This window comes from Solea solea, chromosome 9 (assembly GCF_958295425.1).
Source record: "Solea solea chromosome 9, fSolSol10.1, whole genome shotgun sequence".
NCBI lineage: Eukaryota > Metazoa > Chordata > Actinopteri > Pleuronectiformes > Soleidae > Solea > Solea solea.
The window spans coordinates 1527504-1542895 of record NC_081142.1 but is presented as its reverse complement, the minus strand read 5'-3'; the positions used below and the strand labels follow the sequence as shown (position 1 = coordinate 1542895).

The window sequence follows — 15392 nt, the reverse complement described above, 5'->3', positions numbered from 1 at the left end:
CCAAGTCTCTGCAGATACACACAGGCATTGAGAAGGTGAGAAGACAGTCACACTTACAGTCATCTTCAGTCCTCAATCAGTCCCTGAAGAGCTGTGGTTCAGTCTCACCCTTTCTTAACGATGCTTGACTCACCAGCTCTCACCTCAGATTGAGACTGCTGTTGTAGACCAGTGACGTCAAACCTCAACGTCACCGGGTTCAGGTTTATTACATCCAGCACAAACACACTTGAACCAATTTGAATGTGGTCTTTGGTGGTAAGATGTCACAGTACACTGTGATCTCACAAATCTTTATCTTTTAGAACACCTTCGGAACAACTTTACAGATGTATGTATCATGAACTGTGTTATTTCTTTGCTTTTCTTTGTTTGTTTTGTAATTGTTTATTTTTTCTATTTTTTCCTGAAGCTTTGATTTGAATGTTGGAGTTAAAAAAGAAGAAAAGAAAGTCCCTTACTTTGTCCTACACCTTTACACACATGTAATGGTTATTACTTTTTTTGTTCATTTAAATCACTTGTTTATATTTATTTCGTTCTTTATCACCCATTTATTTTATTTTGTTATCTTATCCAGTTTATTACACAGGAATGTCCAAGTTGTGGGATTATTAAAGTACATCACGGTGGCCTCATAAAACATGTTTGGCCTCTTGAACCTTAAAATCATGAGTCTGAGTCGGCTTTGGTCAGTGGAGATGTGCAACCACTGAGCACTTGTAGTTATTTCTCTCGCTCTGCACCACAGAGCTTGAAGATTAAATGACATTTTGAGTCATGATTTGTCTTCAAAGGTCCCACTTGACCATCAGTGGCACCTAAACACCAGACCTTTTGAACCTGTTTGAATGTTCTGCTGTTTGTGTGCAGGTGAACCAGTGGTGTGAGTCTGGGATCTACCTGTTGGCCTCTCAGGCTGTAGACAAGTGTCAGTCACAGGAAGGGGCGGAGTCAGCTCTGAGCGACATTGAACGCTTCCTGGAGTCGGCAGAAAAGAACCAGCTGACCGAACTGAGGAACCTCCACAACCAGTACGAAGTCGTGCTCTCTGAGGATTTAAAGGTACGGTCCACAAACACACTGGTTGTCAAGACAACCGGATTCTCTGTTTCTGTTCGAGGGGTTTGAAAGTGAGCTGTTCATCTGCAGGTCAGTGTCCTGAAGGCTCTCAAGCGTCTGGAGGACGTTCAGGAGATGTTTGAGAAGCGGCACGTCAGTCTGAAGAGACTTTCGGCAAAACAGACGAGGCCTGTCCAGCCTGTGGCCCCGCGGCCCGAGTCCTCCCCCAAACGTCCCGCAGTGAGGAACACCACCAGAACGACAGCAAACCACCAGCGTGAGTTGGACTTTTAGGACTAACTAATGGACAGAGAAGCTGGTTTTAAGTGTAAAAGTGTAACATTGTACAGTCTGATACAAACAGATTTTCTGTTTTGAAACATCATTTGAAGATGTGAAGTTACATAATTGAAATCATTTATTCTGTGTGATCTTGCATCATTGCAGCTCTGAGTCGCAGAGCATCTGATAACACCACCAGCGGGAAGCAGACGGTCGACCCCGATCCCAACAAGAAGAAGATCATACGCAAGGCCAAGGGCGGCATCAAGGTACATCCTCTGATTCTGGAGCAATTAAACCCCACATAAACACATATAACATCCTGTTTTATGATACATATGAGACATATAGACTTTCATTTAGGTTCCTCCATTTCTCTCATGTCTTTTTTTAATGCCTCCACTCACTGATGTTTTCAGGTAATTCTTCTGTCCGTCTACTACATCTCACTAAGGCCTTGAGTGAAATCTGCAAACCTTATTTTACCTTCTGAATGTGTTATCTGTTGAGAGAATGATTTCAAATTCACCACACATGATCATTTTCATTGTTTTCTGATATATTATGTACAAAGCAACTAATCAATTAATCAGAAAACTACTCAAAAGATTACGAAAACAATCAGTGTAATACTGAGGCTACCTAGCCTCAGTTGTTGAGCTGAAGACTTCTGCACCAATGTGATGCACATTGACCGTATTTGCATAAGTCATGCATTGTTGTTAGTAGAACACACACCTTAACAAATTCAGGTAAAGCAGGAACAAGAAAGAGGAACAGCATTTCCTTCACATCCTGAAAGTGGTTGACCAGTTACAACAGAACAGTCTGTGCTTTATCATCATCGCTGTCTTTTCCCAGTGTTTCTGAAGTGCAATGAAAATACTTTTCCATAATTTGACTTGAGCATGACAAAGAGCAGATGGAGAAGACCCATTTAATTTAGGACTGTTCCCCTTTAAAGCTGAGGTTCTGCAAACTTCCATGTCCACAGATCAATGAATGCTCTGTGATTTCATCAGTCTGGTCCAGTTTGCGGTATATGACAAAAAAAACCTCCCCCACCCACTTAAAGATGAAGTGGAGTCAAGAAATAGTTTCACATAAGCGCAGTTAAATAACTAATTACACTGAGTCCACATCATACAAAATAACATTTACTCTAAAGCCTCTCTTTGCAAACATCTTGTTTTTAAATCCAGTGATTAGCTGTTTTTTTTCTATGTGTCTATGTGTATTATTAGCAGATGTGATGATTGTGTAAACTCCGCCCCTCAGGCATCATCATTAAATCCCTGCTGCTGCTCATCTTTCAGTGTGTATGATCTGCCTGAGGTGTTTGTCCATATGTGTGTGTTTCACCTTAAACTGATGACAGCAGGACATTTGTGTCACAGCCGACTGGCTGCTGTTTAAACAAAGTGCCAAAAAATAGTGGCAGAATATCACATTACATCAAATATGAGCTCTTTTTCTTGGCTCCACTGTGTCCATGTTTGCACTGGGTGTTAAACTGATCTGTGTTGAGACTTAATGCTGCAGCAGTGACTGGGTCTGCAACAATAACTGACCACTACATAAATCAGTGTTTTATAATAAAGATGTCTAATTTCAGATTATTCAGTGTATACTTTTTTAGTATGTTGACTTGTTGGTCTTTGCATTGTGGACACATTTGGGACAGTTGGGGATATTTTGGCGTTTGTGGATTTTTCTTTCCACAAAAATTGATCAATCAGGAAAATAACAGTGTAATAAAAATAATTAGTTACAGCCCCAGCAAAAACAGCTGCTTTTAGGTCACTGGTTCAATGTTTCTTTGTAGCTTTACTATTACTTTTTCTTCAGTTACATATTGACTTGTGACTGATACGATCCTGAACCCCCGACAGGATGTACCTAAATGCACCATTAAACAGTTATTGGGTGTACTAGAGAGAAATAAATTGAAAAATGAAACTGAATGTCTTCAGTTTCATTTTTCAATTTATGTTGTTGCAGCATCTACCAAGTCCCAGCAATTAAATACTAATCTATAATGTGTTTTTGTATGTGTGTGTGTGTGTGTGTCACAGATAGAGGTGATGCATGAGGAAAGTCAAGGAGGCTCCACTCATGTCGTCCTGTCCAATGAGACGGAGGAGAGTTTGTCCAACAGACGCAGGTAAGGGCACATCTCAGGTGGAAATGGTGCCAAGAGTGGTATTAATGAAAATGTGTTAATACCACAAGCTGTGGGTATTAGGTCTCTAAAAACCGATATATTTTGGAAAAATGTCATTCTCATTATAAATGAAGGAGTTTATGGCTTTTAACTTCACACTGTGTGTGAGTGTCTCTGATCTTAATGATTTGTGTGGTGGCATCAGATGTAGCAAAACATTTAGCCAGTGTTGAAGTTTATTTTTATTTTTTGACGTTTGTCTCCTGGAACAGGTAGATACTTTTGTCTGCCTCTTCTCTGATTGGCCAGTTATGGATGTATTATCTCCTGTTGACTTGATTTTGACAGCACTTCACAGTGGGTTGTTTTTGTGTTTTTATGTGAACAAAGATGTTTTAAGAACTTAGAGTGTGTGTGGACAGGATTATTGTATTGAAAGTACCCACCTCTGTGTGGAGCAGACTTAAATCAGAAAGTGTTCCTGCTTGATGAAAGAAAATGTTCTGAGCATCAACATAAACAGCAGGTGGTGCTGGTTGTTCAAAAGGTGACAGAGGACCACTTGGGTTTTAATAAAACTTAAGTGAAGAGAATAATTTCAGGGAAACAAAAAAAGGAAATAGCCCAGAGGGACAGAGAAGTAAAAACAAAGCAAAATCTGAATTTTAGATCTGCAACCTATTATCAGTTACAACATTTTGAAAGTAATTCCTGTTTTCAGTTTTAGCTTTGGCTGAGTGAAATGGCCAAAAGTGTTATGGCGTGAAAAAGTATTAAATCATTCTATACGGATAATTATCACAACAAAATGTCAGATAATTAAAGATAAAGTTTTGCACCTGTGCGAATGAAAGATTTCACAAATCTGGTTCAAAGCATTTAATTGGTATCGTGTCTTGTTCTCAAAGTGTGTTTGCACAATACATATACATAATATCACTATATAGAACCTTTGTTTTATTGCCATTGTACTATTGTCCAGCCCTTATATCATGATAATACTAACATTGTGTGTCTGTGTGGCAGCGTCTACATTCTTCAGCTACTAGCTGCTGTTAGGTACACCTGTTCAATTTCTGACTAATGCAAATGTCTAATCAGCCAGTTATTGCATTTAGACACGTAGACATGGTCAAGAAGAGCTGTTAATGTTAATGCTGAGCATCAGAATGAGAAAGAGAGGTGATTTAACTGACTTTGAATGTGGAATGTTGGCTCTTTGTTGGTCTGAGTACAATAGAAACTGCTGATCTTCTGCGGATTTTCTGTGTAGGACTCAGAAAAATATGTCCAATTAGTGATTACTTTGTAACAATTTTGTCTGGAATTATACATGTTTCAGTTCAGTAATTCTCAAATTGTGAGCCACATGCTCCTGGTGGGCCATGAAGGTATTGTAGGAGGGGCATGAAGTCATTAAAAACAAATTAATTCACACATTTTTATTTCCGGTTTTTGCAATTAAGCTTCAAAGAACTCTGAACTATTTACAATCAATTTTAAAAGTAACCAGAAGAAAGAAAAAAAAACCGTTGAATGTCATATGACCTTTTATAAACATTTTGTGGACCTGGTATTACAGGTGAAGCTTTTGTAGACTGTCCTTACATCTGGCTGTGTTATTCTTAAGTTTTTGTCTGTAATTACCCAGAAGTGGTGAAAAACATTTGCCCAGATTCTCGTGGTCTATGGTGACGTCTGCTAAAAGTCTTGTTTTGTTTGACCATCCATCTAAAATGCAAAGATATTTGGATGCAAAAGCTGCTCGTCTTACAAAGATGTAAAACCACGATATTCGTACATTGTAATCTAACAAACACTCACAACTTTACACTTTAAAATGCAACAGCAATCATACATCATTTACCAGAACTGTATTTACATTTGAGCAATAATAAATGACCCCTGAACTCTTTTCCTCATTGATAGTATTAAATAGCAAGTTTCAAGGTAATATGTGGTTAAACCTGTTCAGAGGTGGTCAGGTGAGTAACAGTGTGAATGGCTGTGGAGGTGTCGTCAGTGCCCACTGTAAAAACACCTGCGGTGGGTTCTACTTCCATTCTCCTTGTAAACACAGTGAAACACGAACCATCTAATCACTGAGGAACCAGTGCTTTGATCTTAAATAAAACCCAGCAAACACATATCACAGTCAGCGAACGGAGAAATGAAAGAACATGTGCGAGCTCCCATCATGAGCTTGTGTCCGACATTTCAGTCATGGCAGCCCATGGCTGAGTGGAGGGGGACAGGGCTTGTTACTGGGAAGTCACTGGTTCGAAGGGCTGGGGTAACCCTGAGCTAGGTGCCCAAAACACAGTGCTGCCCACTGCTTCTGCACTCAGTTTGTGTTTTCACGATTGGTGTGTAAAAAAGGATGGGTTAAATGCAGAGGTCATCTTCACTATTATTAACTGGTGTGTGTGCAAATAAAACTAATTCAAACTGTTCCCCCCATCTGCTGAACATTTATGTAAAAGCAGCCATGCAGGGGTATGTGCTGTGGTAATATGGCAGGCACAGCAGCATCATTCTCACTGCTGTGCAGTAAACACTTCCCGTAAACCCTCTGTACTTGCTATACACTGCCTCATTTGTTGCTGTTCGCCACAGAGAGTGCATATCGGTGTGACCGTGTGATGTGATCATGCGATCATAGATGCAGGGGTGGTATGGAGCCTTGCCCTCCCCGGAAAAGTGCACATGCTCCTGGGGAGACACCCTCATGGCCTTGGCACAAATCCCCATGAAGACGTCATCAATGTAGATGGAGGACTTCAGCAACAGAGTGGCATGGTAGATCTTAGCAACCACGTCCCCTGAAACCACGTACCCTGCTCCTGCCGTGTAGTCAGGGTAGGACGGCCATGGGTACAGGTCATAGGGAACGTAATACTTGCTGCTCTTGCGGCGATTTGGAGGAGAACCTCTGTGTACATGTCCCACCCACAGATCTTTAGCCCCCGATTGGCTTCTTAACCACTTAACCAAATTGGGCATGTGGACAAAGATGTCGTCATCGGCAGACATGAGGAAACGTGCCTGTGGACAGTACTCGTGGCACCAGTGGAACTGCAGGATCAGTTTGGTTGTCAGGTTGTGGAAAGTGTCCTCAAAGTCCTGCTGGATGAGGTCTCCATAGGCCTGGTCCTCCTGCAGCAGTGCAGTGTGTACCCGGGATCGCCATGTTAGGTCTGGGTGCATCCCGAGGGCAAACAGCACCTTCACGTTCGCCTTCAGTTCTGACCAGAAAAAGCTCTCGTTCCCCCACGTCTCCCTGATGGCCTGACGCTGCTCAAAGTTCTCCGGCGAAGATTTCACAAACAGAAGGAGAAGGACGTTGTCTTGGCTTTTTCCATCTCCATCACCTCCACATTTACTCGGATGATTAATGAGGTACTCATAACTCCTTCCACCACCACCATTCTTTCCTTTGTGATGTTTAGAGGTGATGGAGAAGGATGAATTGAGAAATCCGTAGCTGTTGACTAGGTAGCGATATGTATAGGATCTCACGTGACTAACCACATGGTGATCCAGATCCTCCCAGCACACCATCACCATGCATAGCACCAGGCATGTAGTTAGCAGCTTCACACACTGGATCTTATGGATACGACGGAAATTGAAGAACATTGTGAGGGGGGGTTGTCTGAATACACGAGTATCCACCACTCTCCTGGTGTCCTTCTTGGTCTTCTGTTCTTTTAATAGGAGTGTTATTTAAACTATGCCTTATTTCCTTTTGAGGCTTGAATAAGACCTTTGCACATTTAAGGCGACGCAAGTAAATGGCTTGAAATTATGATTATGACTATGATGTTACTACAGTACCACTCACTCTTCACTCACTCACTCATCTTCTACCGCTTTATCAATATTTTAGCACATCTGTCAGTCAGTTTGAAGATTTGAGGAGATTACTTGATTTGATTATGTATATATTTTTAGTGATATGTCATCAACAGCACAGCCTGGCTGGTTTGATCAGTATCCATCAAAAGTAAAGCTTTGAAAGAATCAAGTTCGTTTGAAAAAAAAAAAAAAATTATTAAATGATTTGGTGTGCAAAGGTGCTTACATTCACTCTCCTTTCATCAATCTATTAGTCCTCCCTCTCATTCTTGACTTAATCTTCCATTGTCTTCCTCACACATATTCTTTTTCGTTCCTCTTGTGCTGATGACCAGCTGACCTCTCCTGATTCAAGTCCAGTCAGCTTGAGTCTGAAGTCTCAGCTGTGTGGGTGCTCTGTCTCTCAACCTTTTCTGATTTTGTGTGAAGCAAAGCTCCTTCATAGTGATTGGACGACTGGCATCTTCCTTGTATCCTGAGTCCGACCCCTTTCTTGGATTATTTCTCCGTCCTCCTCCTCTCCGGTTACTGTGATGTCAGCGTACAATGAAAAGGGGAAAAACAATGTCAGAGAATTGTAGATAACGTAATTCATGCTTGTATTTTTTTATGTTTTATAGACCTGTTTCACCAAGTGGCAACTTATTAATTATATTATGATACACACTTGGTAGCCTTTAACAATTATGTGGTCCCAGAATGCTAGGAAAGAGTCTTGTCTTGTCTCTGTGGGACATGACTTCTTTCTACAAAACAAAGCATTCAGAGAACACGTTCTATCCATTTCTTTTGTCTCTGTGGTGGATTTAGTTGTGATTATCTTTGTCATCATATTGAACAACAAACTGAAAAATATGATGTTTAACAATGAAATTATTATTTTTCCCTAAATCTTATTTATTTCATACAGTGCTAATTAATTCTGAATACATCCATTGTTAAAAGAGCTAGGCAGTATTCCTAAATCTTTCTTGACAAAATGAGTCATCAACATCATTGTTGTAGCTCTCTATGATTATTACTCCTTTATGATTTAAGATTATTATGATTTTAGCGTTCTTTCTCTTGACTGTTAGGCTTGGCAGTGAAATTTATGGTAACTGCTTTATTGCATAAGCTGGAATTTAATAGTGATCTTAGTGGTAAATTGCACTTTTTATAGCTATTCTGTGGTTTGATACTGTGGTTTACACTGTTGCCCAGAGCTGTGGGAGTTTAATGCAGATTATTTGGTAGCACTTCACAATAAGATAAGAGTTATGGCATTTTAATTATTATTGATAATATTTTGTTATAACTCATCAGATAAAAAAAGGCAGCTTTCATTTGTTGCTTGGCAAATGGTAAGTTGAGCGATTTTGGCTCTTTTTGACATGGAGTAGTTCATTAGATGAATGAGTCATGAGCAACAACAGGAAATAGTTATAAACTTCAGGGTAAAGTAAATACAGTCATAGATAAATTGCTTCACATACGTAAGAGAGATTTGGAGTACACCAAAGCTAAGATACTATGTTCAAATTAAAGAGGATTACTTTACTGAACCTTATTCATTTAAGAAGAGGGCTGAGGTCCTTGTATGCTCAGGAGTTGGTTCCCTTCCACTGGCAATTGAAAGAGGCAGTTATAAAGGTATCACTGAAGGGCGTGGTGTAAGGATGATTTTAGTTTTCTGCTCCACTGCCCTAGATACACAGAGCAGAGGGAAATTTAGTTTGAAAGGGTCCAGGAAAACAACACTGATTTGTTTTGTGATATGTTGCATGGGTAGAATGAAATCTATACCTTAGCCAGATCTAAGAAAATGTGTGGTTGTTACGGAAGGGAATATTGTATCAAATTTAATGGTCAAAACTACAAATAAGAAATTGTCAGTTTGTTTATTGTTAGATGACATGGTCATCTTTGTATCCTGTGTGTGTGGTTTATTATAAGTCCTTATAGACTGGGCACTAATGAGTGAATGACACTTAAATAAACAAATCAGTCAGAAAGATTGTGACAATGTGTGGCACTAGTCTATAAATGTTTATTAATCATATGTAATATATAATCCTTTATATGAGTAATCTCTTTGTGTACTGCTACCTATTCTTTAACAGAAATATAACATAGTTGTCTACATATATAGTTATGTGGTGCTGGTGCTGTACAGGCGTGAGCTCAGAGTTGAATGCAGTTTTACATTGAAGTACATGTGTTGCTGTCATTTAAAATGTCTGTGGTGATGATGCAGGACTACTTTTTTTGGAGACACCTCAAACCATGAGTGTCTCATGAACAAGCCTCGTGCACACTGAGGGACAAAATGCATGTTGTTGAGTGGTTTGATCAAATGAACTTGCTGTTAATTGGTAAAAGCTTTTTCTCACCTTCTCAACTTTATGTTGGCAATAAGAAGTTCTAAAGGAGGACTTTATGTCTCTCACATGCCTCTGTGACTCAGTAATACAGTCAAAAATAACATCACTGCTGAGAGGTCGCGCACAGTGCAGGCGATTCATTATCAGCTGTATCGCTTGTTCATAAGGTGACTGTGAAGGCATCCTGTTTGCTCTTGAGGACATGGAAAAAAATCCTGTCAATTCCTGCTGCCTTCAACTCTCCGTTTCCTCTGTGATCGTTCAGTCTAATAATAGAACAGTCCACACATTAGCAGTCTCTCATATGACAGCAGAACCCAGTCCATTTCAGAGGATCAAAATAAATGTCTATCTGTAGTTCAACAATTTTATTCTAGTTCATCTATTTGTAGATTTTATAATATTGCATCTGATCTCATGGGACTAGAAGTCTTCACGAGTCCAACTGGAACATAGGACGGAAGACCCAACCAACCCAGAGCTCATACAGGTTTAGGTCCAAGTTTTATGTGGTCAGTTTTAGCTCGGTCCCATTCTATTACCACTGGTACTAGTAATGTTTAAAATGATCTATAATCTTAAATCATATACTGTAATTGCATAATCATCGTGTAGACACGAGGAGAAGTTAGCCCAGTCATTTTTTCTTGGTTCTTTACAGATCCAGGACCCAGCTTTCCAGTAGGAGATTTTGGGCACAAATTGAACTAAATTAGAACCAAAGTAGACATTGAATTGTGATTGACAAGTTGGAAAAGTAATGATTTCTAAAGTAATCAGACTAGCCTTCAAACCCAAAACTCACCATTGTATATTGTAAACACCCCCAAACTGCCTTCATGGACGGTTGGTGAGCTGTGAATGTAAGTGCTGACCCTGCATACACAGCTATAATAGAGGGGCTTTAGCCTTGAGCAGAGACATGCTTCATAATAGAGCAAACACATTTCCACAGCAGCACATTTTGACTGGACAACAATAGAGAGCTGTGACAACATGAGGCTTGGACGTGGGCACTTCCTGTGACTGGACACAGATCCACTGTTTAGACTCAGAACATTTCCTTGTTCTCTTTATTAGTAAAATGACAGCACCAGGCCATCATCACTCGACGCCAAATCCACCTGTTTCTTACCATAATGGTATTTTTTCTGGGACTTTTCATTTATTTGCTTAATTGTGTCGCCCTTGCCATGAAAAGAGAGGATACATGGAAATTGATCTCCTTTGATTCATGTCACCATTGATGTGCAGAGGACTTCAAGTTGACTGAAACAGTTTCATTAAATTAACAATGACACCACAATTATGTGAGGTGTATCCTCCCAAAGGAAGGCGTGATCAGAGCATATCTTTCTTCAAAAGAGGCGTGGCCAACAGACATAGAAGAAAAGGGCCTTGTATGCAAGCTGATAGACTGAATAAACACGGTGTGAATTTGACAGTGGTTTGAATGTTACAGACATTTGTTTATAGTCAAAGGAATCTAAAGTTTTAAATACTTAGCAACAAACTGACGTAAACCTCAGCAGTAGGTGAACTGATGACGTGAATCAGGTTAAATGTTGTTCATTAGTGAGTGAAAAGAGCTGTCAGTGCTGGACAATCCCACATTTGTCTTTAGTTCAGCAGATGATGCAGATGATGCAGATGCTTCACACCTGTTTGAATAACAGGAAGTTGCCACAACCAGTAGCTGATGATTTTCGTCACCTTTGCTTAACCAGTGCTGCTTCTCTTGTAAATGAGTAGTTTTGAATCTAAGCAAATGTCCTACTGTTGTGATGGTTGGTCATCAGTCTGCTTTTTCTTTTTTTAACTGGTGTTGTTACTTTTGACAAAGTTAATCTTTTTGCCATATTTGTATGTTTGTTTGATTTTGAGCAGCAAATTAAAAGTGTTTTTATGACCCAGGGAATAAATGGTTAGATATTGGTGGTGATCCAGACACAGGTCTGCTTTCAGAATTTAGTTTAAAATGAAATGTATAAACTTGAAAGAGTAAGGGGAGTGTGGTGACACTGTGGGAAACTAAGTGGCTTTGCTTTGGTTTTTTTCATTGGGCTCTCTAGGTTTTGTTTGAACTGTCCACATTATTTGAAGTTTTTTCTAAATTTAATTTAAATGAATTGTTCAGGGAAATCATGACATGGTTTTGTTAGGGTCTTGATTTGTTTGTTGACTTTTGTTGGTTTATTCTCTGCCTCTGTGCTGGTGGATCCCAGTGGCAGGTTGTCCATCTGAACATGATATCTCAAGAATGCTTTGAGTTCATTTCCTCAAATTTGATAGAAAAAAGTTTACATGATTTAAATATAGAGTGATTTGATTTTGGGGGTCAAGGGTCACTGGGTTGATGTGCCCATAAGGCTCAGTAATGTATGTACAATGCAGAGGTTGCGCTAGACTTTTTGGTTGTCTGTCATTTTGACTGACAGGGTCATAAAAATCCCGTCATAATCTATTTTTACCGGTCACTTTAAATGATAATAATGACATATTCAATTGCATTGTTCATATTGCAGTGAAATATGAACAGTTCACCTGTGGCCTAAACGCACAGTCTCACACCTTCCTCCTGGTCCACATGGACTTGAATCGCGTGCCAGCTTGCACGTAGTTGCGCGTGGTAGGAAATCCCGCAGCATGCGCTCCTTCTGCACCAGTGGATCTGCTGCCCGTAGCGTCTGTGAATACGGTGTCCAGGTCAGAAATTATGCTCAGATGCTCCGATGGGAATCTTTATTTTGTCGCAGAAAATGTTTCTATCCTCCCTCCTCAGCCAGGAGAACTCTGTACTCCCGCCTAACCTCCTTACTGCCGCTTCCTCGCTCCGTTGAGGCCAAGGGCTGAGTTTGTCCTTCACCTGCATCTATCCCTCTTTTTTCACCATAGTTATTGGGCTTTTTAAAGAAACTTCTGACACTGCCGTGACATTTTTCTTCTTTTCTACTTTTCTTCTTCTACAAGAGCCAATTACTGTAATATGCTCTTCACCACCAAGTGGTCAGGGGTGTGAATTGCAATCTGTCAAAATGACGGATGGCCCTCAGATTTTTCCGTCAATGGCGGTCATTGAATATTCATTTAACGCGACCCCTGGTACAATGTATTTGATTTTCACTAAAACTTCATCGCATGTCAGGATCAATGAAATGAAGGCTTTTCCACATCTGTAACGATCCTGTTCACTCCACACAAGGATCCAGTTCCTGTCATGAGTAGTGTTGAGAAAACATGCAGCATTCTGACTTACACTGCAAACACACAGGGAAAACTCACAATCCACAACATCAAGTAGGATTGTACAAGGTACTCGAGTCAGTTTGAGTGTTTTTATTTTCCAATGATATTCATTTCATTCATTTAGTCGTAGAAGAGAAACCAAACCAGAACATGTTCACATTGTTTGATCTTTTTTGGACTAAATAACTATTGATTCATTGTGATAAATAATCACTAATTACATTGTTAGTTTCAGTCTTGATTTATTCGCATGAGGACCCAGTAACAGGTTAGATGTGGTGATCGTTTCTCACACTGACTGTGAGTCGTCTGATTACATCACAGATTCTATGTTGTAACTGTATTAACACACACACACACTCACACACACACACACACACACACACACACACACACACACACACACACACACACTCACACTCTCACACACACACACACACACATCGAGAGAGAGAGAGAGACTTACCAGTTATTCAGGTGGATGTGGGGTAAAGATAAATCCTCCTCTGCTCATCTATTTCTTTTCCCTACAGCTTTTCTTTTCCTGTCACTCTCTCTTTCCTTCCTCTGCTCATCTTCTTCCCAGTCAGTTGCAGTTGTCCAGCTTCCTCTGTTCGCCCTGAAGATTCCTGACTGAGCTTCTGAGCGTGGTTGTGTGAGTGTGTGAGTGTGTGTGTGTGGGTATACTGGGGTGGGTGGGTGGCTTGTGCTGTAAACTGGGAGGAACAACTTTACGACAGGGGCAGACCTCTATACATCTCCTCTTCTTCATCCCTCCTTCCTGTTTTTGTAAATGTTTTTGCATGGACGAACAAAGGAGGTGATTCATTTTTGAGTGACTGTACACACACACACACACACAGTTATGAGTCTTTCACTACAGATGCATCAGTATCAGTGTTTATTTTTTGCTGACATGAAGGTACGGGACAATAAATCAATACCTCAGTACTATATAATTGCCTTTAATATTTGCATATGTTTATATATTGCACAAATTCACTTTAAGCCATAAATGAAGCTTAAAACCAGTTTCTTCGACTATCACTCATAAAACAATGTTTAAATTGTGATTTATCAACTGATACGCTTTTATTCGGATAAAATATTTGGCTACTTTGTGCATGTTTGCTTTTTATGTTTTTATTATTTCTATTTATTCATGGTAAAGTTTATGGTCAAAGCTCTTACTGTCACTGTTATATCTAAACAAATGTCTGTTACATTCAAACCTGTGTTCATAAAGGGTTGATTGAGCCAACTCTTAGACCCATTTAATCCTGGGTTAGGGTTTTTTGAACTAATAATAACCAAAGGACTATTACAGTTCAGTTCAGTATGTGCATCTGCCTGTGAGTGCAGGTTTGAAAGGGTTGCCTTCTACTATTTTCCTGTGAGTAGGCAGGAATGTGTTCAATCAGGTTCACACAGGTTTTTATTGGCTTCTGCTCCGATCCACGTTAGTGGGAACACAAGACGCACGTGAACTCCTCTGCTTCATTTTTGGCAGCATTGCAAATTCTTGAATCATTTCCGGCACAATGCTGAGACACTCATTAATCCTATGGTGTTGTTTCTAAGCAAATCTTACTTTTAAAAACTTTCGACAGGTCTCTTTTTTTAAAAAAAACTTTAGACTTTTTTTTAAAAGTATTCTATTTGACACATCACATGATTCTGTTTCCTAAATATAATCTCTTACCTTCAGGCGAACATCATAATGCTTGCAAATATAAAACCAACTGTCTCGTACTCTCTTATTTATTTTTAATTTATTCCAATGTTAATCACAGTACTTAACAAGGATACTCATTTTCTTGAACAAGTGCAATATAGGGTGGAGTGGCTCAGTGGTTAAGACCGTTACCCTGTGTGCAGAAGATATCATATCATATCTGCGACAGAAGCACAAGCCGAGGAGGGAAGTGTGATGCTGGGTACTGTTGTACATGTTGTACTACAGTAGTAGTAGAGGTTTAGTATGAAGTCATCAAATAAAAATGACGCTACTTATTAACACCACCGTGCTACAAAGTCACACTGCTCTGCTAACGTCTGATAACCGCCTCCAGCACCATGTGAGTGCACCCTCACTCACCTGAACCAAATGCAGGTTGTTATTTATCAGTGTGCTGTCACATCAGTAACTCATGATGTTGGACATAAACTTCAGAGACAAATATGTAGCGAAAGCATCATAATTGAACTGAACTTAACGGACCAAATGGATCCAAATGGACTGAGAATGACTGGAAACTTTGTTTTTTTTAATTGTGCCACTTTTGATTGTTTGGGAGATGAATCCTGATGAAGTCTGATCTCACCACACAAACTCTTCTCTCATCACCGCGGTGCCATGAAAAGCCATTACTGTGTTTTCATGTTGTTGCATTAGACAGAGTGAGTGTGGACAGAGC

At 39.8% G+C, this 15392-nt stretch overlaps 2 protein-coding genes and 1 long non-coding RNA gene across 12 annotated transcripts in view; 1 reads left to right on the top strand and 2 right to left on the bottom strand.

Annotated features, from left to right (window-relative positions):
• mcf2l2 (MCF.2 cell line derived transforming sequence-like 2) overlaps positions 1 to 15392 on the top strand; it is a 73534-nt gene that overhangs the window by 26160 nt on the left and 31982 nt on the right. For all 9 annotated transcript variants that reach the window (XM_058637763.1, XM_058637768.1, XM_058637765.1 and 6 more), the window contains 5 exons: positions 1 to 35; positions 874 to 1065; positions 1153 to 1339; positions 1510 to 1613; positions 3420 to 3508. The exon at positions 1 to 35 is cut by the window's left edge and continues 157 nt beyond it. In XM_058637763.1, the coding sequence (XP_058493746.1) occupies positions 1 to 35; positions 874 to 1065; positions 1153 to 1339; positions 1510 to 1613; positions 3420 to 3508 (607 nt within the window). The remainder of the gene's footprint in view (positions 36 to 873; positions 1066 to 1152; positions 1340 to 1509; positions 1614 to 3419; positions 3509 to 15392) is intronic.
• Positions 4936 to 7552, bottom strand: b3gnt5a (UDP-GlcNAc:betaGal beta-1,3-N-acetylglucosaminyltransferase 5a). The gene has a single exon (XM_058637772.1). It carries the CDS (start codon positions 7145 to 7147, stop codon positions 5981 to 5983), a length of 1167 nt encoding a protein of 388 aa, XP_058493755.1. The 5' UTR covers positions 7148 to 7552; the 3' UTR covers positions 4936 to 5980.
• LOC131465273 (uncharacterized) lies at positions 7571 to 13635 on the bottom strand. Of its 2 annotated transcripts, XR_009241301.1 has the most exons (4): positions 13442 to 13635; positions 12274 to 12416; positions 8912 to 9051; positions 7571 to 7894 (listed from the first exon to the last, which is right to left on the bottom strand). It is a non-coding gene; the product is annotated as an uncharacterized LOC131465273 (long non-coding RNA). The 2 variants fall into 2 exon arrangements; XR_009241300.1 differs by lacking the exon at positions 12274 to 12416.